Source organism: Chinchilla lanigera, unplaced genomic scaffold (assembly GCF_000276665.1).
Source record: "Chinchilla lanigera isolate Chin_1 unplaced genomic scaffold, ChiLan1.0 scaffold00098, whole genome shotgun sequence".
Taxonomy (NCBI): domain Eukaryota; kingdom Metazoa; phylum Chordata; class Mammalia; order Rodentia; family Chinchillidae; genus Chinchilla; species Chinchilla lanigera.
Window position 1 is genome coordinate 315161 of NW_004955499.1, and position 9718 is coordinate 324878.

Genomic DNA, 9718 nt, shown 5'->3' on the forward strand with positions numbered 1-9718 from the left:
GTACCGGGGATTTAACTCACGACCTTGTGCTTGCCAGGCAGGTGCTGTGCCGCTGAGCTAAATCCCCAGCCCCTGAACTCACGACCTTGCTCTTGCCAGGCAGGTGCTTTGCCACTGAACTAAGTCCCGAGCCCAGAAACACTTGTTTCCACTGTGAATTTTCGGTGTTTATGTTTTTTTTCCCTTTTAACAGGAGATTTTATTATCATACACGGCAAATAAAGACTGAAATATCTGTTGTTCCCTGGCTGATATATTAAACATATTGTGACGTGCCCCACGTTTGATACCAGAGCTCTACAATGTATCAGTGTTGTTTTATGACTTGTATCTCCCTGTCCCCCAAAGCCTCATGTGGTCATAGTTCAGGCTTTCCGACATGGAAGGACCTGCAATATGATGCTGAGATTTGATTCACAGTGCGATGCTAGGATTAAGGATGTGAGTGCTGCTGCCATGGATAATATATAAGGGGCAGCAAGAGGGTTGCTGTTGTCACTCACCGCATGCTGCTTGCTGCTTTGCTGCCTTCTGCCTGCCGTGGGCTGTTTCTCCTCTGTGATGCTCCTCTGCCTCACCACCCGGCCTTGGAGCCATCATGCACTGAAATCTCTACAACTCTGAGCCTAACTAAGCCTTTTCTCCCTTTTCTTTGGATGTTGGGTATTTTGTCTCAGCCATGAGATAAAAAGGAACTGAGACATACTCCGTTTTCATGTGAGCCCAGAGATTTTGCAGTGTAACCTCAACTTCCTGTGAGATGAGTGCAAATTAGTGTTTGATAAACAAGACATGAGGTAATACTGTCTTCCTTCTCTGTAGTCTGTTATTCTCTGTCCTCACAGAGCAGTGCCCTTCAGAGTGGATTTTGCAAGTTTGCACCTCAAAGAAGCTCTCACATTTTCAGGTTTATTTGGTGCTCTGAAAATCTTTTTATTTTTCCACTCATTATTAGTGCCTGTAAAGTTTGCACAGTATTGGAGGTCAGTACATCTTATAGGCAGTTTCTTCATATGCATCCCACATGTCTCCCTTATGCCGCACTTCAGGTCACTGAGCCGTAGGATAACATGGCTCCCTTAATGTAATTTCACAGTTCTTATCCGCTCTCCAGAGGAAAGTGTAATTGTCTTCATAAGCTTTCCAAATGATCATTCATAAATTTCCTTAGTGTTCAATTTAGCATTTGTCTGTGAAAGCAGATTATAGTTTCAAAATGCAGTCTAAATAGATTCAGAAAAGGATATATTCCCTCAATAACAAGTTGACAAAAAAAAAAGATATTTTCTTTGATTCCTCAGAGTAATTCATCAGATATTTTTCTATGTACTTTTGTTGAATTCTGACTTGTAGGCGCCTTCTATGTTGCTTTAGTGACTTTGTAGAAGTTACCCTGATTTAACTAGCAGGAGAAGCAGAGTTCCCATTCCATTGTTGCTTTAGCCCTGAATTGCGGTGTAACCTCAACTTCCTGTGAGATGAGTGCAAATTAGTGTTTGATAAACAAGACATGAGGTAAATATTTGGAAATCTCAGCCTTGTAAGAGCTTTTTATGAGTAAAATGGGGTTGTTTCTTGTCACGAATCTCAGTTTTCTTCCTGGAAATACATGTCTGATGATGTAGGAGGCTGTGAATTTCGAGGATGTGGCTGTGAACTTCTCCAGGGAAGAGTGGGCTTTGCTGGATCCATCCCAGAAGAAGCTCTACAGAGATGTGATGTGGGAAATCTTTAGGAACCTGGCTGCCATAGGTAAGGAAGGTATCATTTTCTCATTCATGCATTGGGTTTTGCTCACCAGGACAGTTTTCTTAATGGGAAGATGGGAACTTTATAGGGCATATATCAGCCGTGATCACATTCTACCCTGAATCAAACTGGGGTCTACTTATCTATATATTCAGTCATCTTTTTTTTTTTTTTTCAACACTTTAGGAAAGAACTCTGATGACCAGCAAATTGAAGATATTTACAGAAATTGCAGGAAGCATCTAAGGTAATTTGTACTCAGAGAAGAAAATTCTGCAAGTGTCAGCATGGTAATCCTGAGCAAAATACACAAGCAAGACCAAATTCAAAGTTCTGTCATGTCAGAAAATTTCTCAATGGGCATATACACATTGACTATCTCTAATCTGACAATTGAGTATTAGAAATATTCCAATATTTGAAATGTAGGTTTTGCTCACATTATTGCAAAGCTGCCATCTTTGTGGTAATGAAGTAGAACCAATGGCTGAATGAGTTGGTGACTCCCTGTAATCCCAGCACTCTGGACACTGAGGAAGGAAAATTGGCACAAGTTCAGGGCTAGAATGGGCCACATACTAAGTTTAAAACTAACCCTAACTAGAGAGTGAAAGCATGTCTAAAATTTATTTTAAAAGCACAAATTTTGTTCCATGCACAGATTTAGAGATACAGTGAATGAAATTCCATTCAGGCACTGAGGACAGGAAGGTATAAAAGAAATTTTGTGTATAAAATGAGAGCTAACTTCTAATTACATGTATCTGTTTATAGAGACCACTTTCATGTCAAACAAATTATATATGATACTATATGTAGTTAAATGTGATGTACACATTCAGTATTTGAAAAATTGCTAATGTTGTGGATGTCTTCAAAATCCAAATGAATACCACTGTTTTTTATTTTGTTTTGTCTTTTTGAGACAGGGTCTGGCTATGCAGTTCAGGCTGGCCTTGAGCTCTCTTTGTAGCCCAGGCTGGTCTCAAACTCACAACTATCCTCCTCTCTCAGCCTCCCGAGTGCTGGGATTACAGGCGTGCACCACCATCCCCAGCCCTGAATACCACGGTTTTGATCATATTTCTTTTCAAGCAGTCCTCCCAAGCCCACAGTCCATTCATGTTCCAGAATATTGAAAGCTGCATCTCCATGTTGTTCGTGGAACTGTTAGCGTCTATGGAAATGTGTATAGAGATTCCAAAGAGAAGGAAAAATAGACATTCTGTTTTATCCAGGTATATACATGGTCTCACTGTGTAGTCCACACAGGCCTCAAACTCTCACTGATACCTCTGCCTCAAACTCACCACCCCTGGCCATATCCAACTGTGATTTTCTTGTGTATATTTCCCAAAATGTTAAAGTAATCATATTACAGTGGTGCTTAAATACTCATTTGTAGCAGCACAACATAGAAAAGCTAAGCTCTGGAAAAAGCCTAAATGCCCACTCACAGGTGAGTTGGTTAAGGACGTATGGAATAGCCTTGGCATAAATGGGCAGGCTTGGAATCCCAGTTCTCTGGGAATCTGAAGCTGGAAGATCATGCATTCCTGCTCAGCCTGAACCTTTATGAGTGATGGACACTTTTTCCAAGTAAACATAAAGAAGCACATGGATGTATCTCAGTGCTGAAACTCTGGGTTCAGTTTCAAGCACTGAAAAACGTGTGTACATATAATGGCGTAGTCTTCATCCACAAATGAATGCAATGATGGCATCTGCCAAAATATGGAAGGATCTAGAGCCCATAATGTGAGATTAAGTAAGTCAGGGAGAAATTTCAGTATCACAAGTTATATTTTGTATGAGAACCCAACAACATGAATTACGGAGTAAATAGAGGAGAGGTGGTGGAAGAGAGAGGCAGACATTTCTAGTGGATGAGGAGGCTCAGTGGAAGGGGAGGGGATGGAGTCTTGGAGGAACAGGTATCAAAAATAAACAGTATGTGGAAAATGTTCCATCAAGATTTGTTTCAAATCCTGAAAGTTTAAGTATTGTGTATTGCACATGAGTCAGTTCCAAACTCCCAAACATATCCTGCTGTTTAGGTGAAAGTTGTCACCAAGCCATCATGCAGGGTCTATGGTTAGTGGATGATGTAATATTCTTATGGGACATCAAAACAGATCTCCTCATGGTGACTCATTTCTAACAGACTATTAAATGTGATTGGTTGCTTTGTTTCTCCTTTTACAGAAGTGAAGAGGTAGAACAATCTTATCAATATAAATTATGGTATCAACATGGAGAAGTGGTTTCTCAGACTCCAGATAAGACCATGCACATAAAAGATGTTGGTGTAAAACCCGGTGAAAGCCTTTCCTCTAGGAGGCCCCTGGTTGGTCCTTCATCAGCAGATGGTACCATCATAGCTAACACTGCACTCAAACCACATGAGCAGCAGGGATTTCAAGAGAAGCTGTCTACCTGTGACAAACATGGCAAAGCCTGCACAGAACTCCAGTCCTTTCAGAAACATGCAAAGACAAGTCCTGGGGAGAAACTCCAAGAATATGCGCCATGTGTGAAATCCTATTCTGACTGCACTGAAGAAAGTACCATTGAAGAGAAGCCAGATGTAATTTCTTTCATTATACCCGACGATGTTCAAATGGAGGAAAGGAATCACTGTGAAGTGAACATGGATACATGCGTATCATGGCTCAAAGCTTTGAGTTTTCACCAGGAGAGTCAGACACATGAAAAACTTGACTCTGGAGAAAAAACCTATGCAGGTAAACACTATGGAAAATCCTGCACTAAAAATTCACTGGGTAATTGTGGAAGATCTCAGAATACAGAGAAACCCTATGTATGTAGGCAATGTGGGAAAGTTTTCAACAGAAAAGATAATTGGCAAAGGCATGAACAGACTCACACTGGGGAGAAAGCCTATGTGTGTAAGCAATGTGGGAGAGCTTTCAGCACACGTGGTGTTTGTCAGATACATGAAAGGACTCACACTGGGGAAAAACCCTATGCATGTAAGCAATGTGGTAAAGCTTTCAGTACAAGTGGTATTTGTAAAAATCATGAACGGACTCACACTGGGGAGAAACCCTATCTATGTAACCAATGTGGGAAAGCTTTCAGCAGACAAGATAGTTGTCAAGAACATGAAAGAACCCACAGTGCAGAGAAACCCTATGTATGTCAGCAATGTGGGAAAGCTTTCAAAACCCACAGAACTTGCCAAAGTCATGTACGGACTCACACTGGGGAGAAACCTTATGTATGTAACCAATGTGGGAAAGCCTTTGTCAGACTCAGAGATTGTGAATCACATATACGAACTCACACTGGGGAGAAACCCTATGTATGTCAGCAATGTGGGAAAGCCTTTATCAGACAAAGAGATTGTGAAACACATGTACGGACTCACACTGGGGAAAAACCCTATGTATGTCAGCAATGTGGGAAAGCCTTTGTCAGACACAGAGATTGTGAAACACATATATGGACGCACACTGGGGAGAAACCCTATGTATGTAAGCACTGTGGGAAAGCCTTTGTCAGACACAGAGATTGTGAAACACATGTACGTATTCATACTGGAGAGAAACCCTATGTATGTAAGCATTGTGGGAAAGCTTTCATCACATCTCATAAGTGTCAAATACATGAAAGGATTCACACTGGGGAGAAACCTTATACATGTAAACAATGTGGAAAAGCTTTCCGCACAACTAGTCTTTGTCAAACCCATGAACGGACTCACACTGGGCAGAAACCGTATGTATGTACACAATGTGGGAAAGCTTTCAGCAGAAAATCAGGTTGGCAGGTACATAAAAGGACTCACACTGGTGAGAAACCCTATGTATGCAAGCAATGTGGGAAAGCCTATGTTGCACACAGAGATTATAAAACACACGTAAAGACTCACACTGGGGAGAAACCGTATGTATGTAACCAATGTGGGAAAGCTTTCAGCAGGCAATATAGATGTGAAGTACATAAAAGAACTCACACAGGGGAGAAACCCTATGCATGTAAACAGTGTGGAAAAGCTTTCAGCACAAAGGCTGTTTTTAAATATCATGAACAGACCCACACTGGGGAGAAACCCTATTTGTGTAACCAGTGTGGGAAAGCTTTCAGCAGACAATATAATTGTCAAGTACATAAAAGAACTCACACAGGGGAGAAACCCTATGTATGTAACCAGTGTGGGAAAGCCTTCAGCACAAGTGCTATTTGTAAAAATCATGAGCGGACTCACACTGGGGAGAAACCCTATGTATGTAAGCAATGTGGGAAAGCCTTCAGTGGAAGAGCAGGTTGGAAAATACATGAACGATCTCACTTGGGAGGAGCCTATGTATGTAAGCAAAGTGGGAAAGGCTTTGTCACACAGACATTGTAAAACATACATGGGAGAAACCCCATGTATATAAGCAATGTGGAAAAGCTTTCAGTAGACAAGATAGTTGTCATGAACATGAAAGGATCCACAGTGGAGAGAAACCCTACATATGTAAGCAGTGTGGGAAATCTGCAGATTGCGCAGACATTATCAGCGGCAGACATTAAGGACTCCCACTTGGGAGAAACAATATTATGTAAGCAATGTGGAGGGGCTGGGGATATAGCTCAGGGCACAGCGCCTGCCTGGCAAGCGTGAGGTCTTGAGTACTATTCCCAGTACCCCCCCAAAAGTAAAGCAATGTGGGAAAGCCTTTAGTGCACACAGAGATTGTTGGAAAAATGAAAGAACTCACACTCCACGGAAAATCCTGTGTATGTAAATGTGAAAACTTTCACTACACATTATGTTTCTTACAGATGAAAAGTCACACTGGTGAGTAAACCTGTGTAGGGGAGCAATGTGGGAAAGCTTTCTGCTCACGTGATCATTGTCGGAGACATGCAGGATCACACACTGTTGAAACACTATGTAAGCAAGGTGTGAATGCACTCAGTACACAGGTGTTGTCAAATACATGAAATAAATTACTTTTGAGAAAGTCTGTAGAAGCAGTAAGGAAAATGCTCTGCAGTGAGCGCGTGCACAATAAGAAGGGAGAATACAATTAGTAAATGAAGTGACTTAGACATGAAGCAGACTGAGGAGAACATTTTATTCTATACAATATAAAACCTTTTTCTGTCCCCAGAAGTATCATTACATATCTGAAAGAATTCATAGTGAAAGGACTTGGGACGTATGTGAGCAATGTGGATATTTTTAAATTAGCTCAAATACATGAAAGAACTCATATGACAGGGAGCATTATAAATCCTTCAATTCTTCCACCTTCCATGGGATACACGGAAGAACTCTTATGAAGAGAACCCTGTGTGAATAATGTGAGAGATCATTGTGTGATGCCCATAACATGAGAAAATAAAAAAAAATCATGAGGGTTACTAAAAATACAGTATACAACAAATCTTCGTTTTCACACTACTTTTGATAAAGCACTGCATTGCCCACTGGAGAAATTCATATCAATGTTTATTATGTGGGAATAGCTATAGTCATTTTCTTTTAATTCATATGTCAAATAAACACTGTTGTGAGAAACCATTAGTATCAGGGTTGTACACAAGTTTTTAGTTGTCCTGCATGCAAAAGTGAATATTGTATCGAAACCCTATGAATGTAGAAAGGTCTGAGTTATAACTCATGGTTTCCAAATCCTTTGGTCACTTTTTTTTTTTTTTTTTTTTTTTTTTTTTTTTTTTTTTTTTTTTTTTTGTCTTTTTCAGACAGGGTCTCTCTATGCAGTTCAGGCTGGCCTTGAGCTCACTTTGTAGCCCAAGCTGGTTTCGAACTTGCAATGATTCCCTTGCTTCAGCCTCCCAAATGCTGGAATTATAGGTGTGCGCCACCACGTGCAGCCTTTGGTCACTTTTCATACAGTTTAAACAATGAGTTGTAATTAAATGAGATATCAATTATTCCTCCAGAAAATATACATATGGAGGAGATATAGGGTTAACATTACAACCTCTCTCTTAAAATAGATCTCTGGATGATAAAAGTTTAAGTTCCCTTTTAAGAATTATTGTGACTCCCCTGACCGCCCCCCATGCGGGAGCTGAGCAACTCAGAAAAGCTCCAGGAGCCTGCGTGACCATGCCCTCATACCTCCCCCAATGAAGTGGGAATCAAGCTGGGTCCTGGGCAGTGTCTGGAACCTTGACCACAACCTGCCCTCCCCTGCAACCTTCTGAAAGTGGGGCTGAACCCTGGACAACCTCAGGAACTTTGGTGAGCCACGCCCACCCCTCCTCCACCAGTATGTGAGCCAGGAAGAGTTCAGACAGCTTCAGGGACCTCAGTGGTCACTCTCTGCACCCCAAGCCCACACACCATTGCAGGAGCCACACTGAGCACTGGGGACCTTCAGGTCCTTACCCCCTTCCCCACTCCCACACCATCATGTGAGTGAGGCTGCACTCCAGGGAACCTTCAGATCTTCAAAAATGACAAAACAAAGGAGCAAAATGCAATCTTAGACCATCCCACCCAAAACAAGTCCAGGAGACATGAACATTGAAGAGCCTGGAAGTCATACACCTGGCATTTCTGAAATGATAGCAACTGAAGTAAAGAAACAACTCAGGCCACAGAAGACATCAGATTAGAAATAATCTCTACGATAAAAAAAATAACAATAATGAAAGAATTGCTCAGCACATCTAAAGAAGACATAGATAAGAAAATAGAGAAGCATGAAAAAATGGAAACCTTGAATGAACAACATACAAAAAAATCAGAATGCATGAAACAGATATCCAGGAAATTAAAAATTTAAAATTAAAAATCAAATTAAAATTTAATCAAAAATTAAAAATTCCTTCAAAGTTGGCAAAACTGCTTGAATGAAGCTGAAGACAGACTTTAAGACTTTGAAAACAGCATTGCAGCTAATGATCTTGAAAGGAAGGATCTTTTCAAAATAACAAGGAACCAGGAAATAACAATTCAACAACTGCAAGATGAAGGAAAGAAAAATAATGTTAGATTCATAGGTGTCAACGAAATAGCTGGAATCATCACAAGTAACATAAAAAGACTATTTGCAGAAGTAATAGCAGAAAATTTCTCAAGTATGGAAAAAGAATCAGACATACAGGTAAGTGAGGCATATAGAACTGCTATTAGCCATAACCAATATAAATCTACACCTAGATATACAGTGATCAAGATCCCAGAAATTCAGCAAAAGAACAGAATATTAAAAGCTGTTAGAGAAAAGAAACAGATCACCTATAAATGAAAGCCCATCAGAATCACAGCAGCTTTCTCAACACAAACCATCAAGTCAAGAAGACCTTGGAGTGAAGTGTTTCAGGCCCTTAAAAAAAAACTTCCAACTCACATTGATGTACCCAGCAAAACTATCCTTCAAAATTAATGGAGAAATAAAATATTTCCATGATAAAGAACAACTGAAGAACTTCATGAGCACCAAACCAACTCTACAAAGAGTACTGAAAGATATTCTCAAAAGAGATTAAAGTGATCACACTTTCAAGAACAATAGAAAGGAACCAACCAGCAGAGCAAGCAATTGGAGGGAAAAAGGAGGAACCAACAGCAGGAACATAACATGACAAAGATAAACCAATACATGTCAGTTATAACCATCAATGTAAACAGTCCCAGTTCACCAATCAAAAGAAGCAGACTGGATCAAGAAACAAACTCCAACAATATGCTGTATACAAGAAACACATTTATTTCAAAAGAAAATTCATAGACTGAAAGTCAAAAGATAGAAAGCAATACTCCATGTGACAGGAACTCAGAAAAAAGTGGGGGTAGCTATTCTGTTTGCAGACAATGTGAACTTGAAACCAAGAATGATCAAAAGAGATATGGATGGTCACTACATACTTTTTAGGGGAAAACTTCTTGAGGAAGAGTTAAAAATCATAAATATCTATGCACCAAATATAGGAGCACCCAACTATATAAGACAAAGTTTAACAGACACAAAAAATGAAA

At 40.2% G+C, this 9718-nt stretch overlaps 1 protein-coding gene across 4 annotated transcripts in view; it reads left to right on the forward strand.

Moving 5' to 3' along the window:
* Positions 1-6216, forward strand: part of LOC102003039 (zinc finger protein 14-like) — a 20521-nt gene extending 14305 nt beyond the window's left edge. Inside the window, exons 1-4 of one of the 4 annotated variants that reach the window (XM_013505566.1) lie at positions 610-797; positions 1516-1752; positions 1936-1996; positions 3955-6216. In XM_013505566.1, the coding sequence (XP_013361020.1) occupies positions 1719-1752; positions 1936-1996; positions 3955-6124 (2265 nt within the window). In that variant the 5' untranslated portion in view covers positions 610-797; positions 1516-1718 and the 3' untranslated portion in view covers positions 6125-6216. Of the gene's footprint in view, positions 1-609; positions 798-1515; positions 1753-1935; positions 1997-2766; positions 2988-3954 lie in introns of those variants that run through there. The other 3 variants (XM_013505565.1, XM_013505563.1, XM_013505564.1) reach the window with 3 other exon arrangements.
* The last annotated feature ends 3502 nt before the right edge of the window (positions 6217-9718 follow it).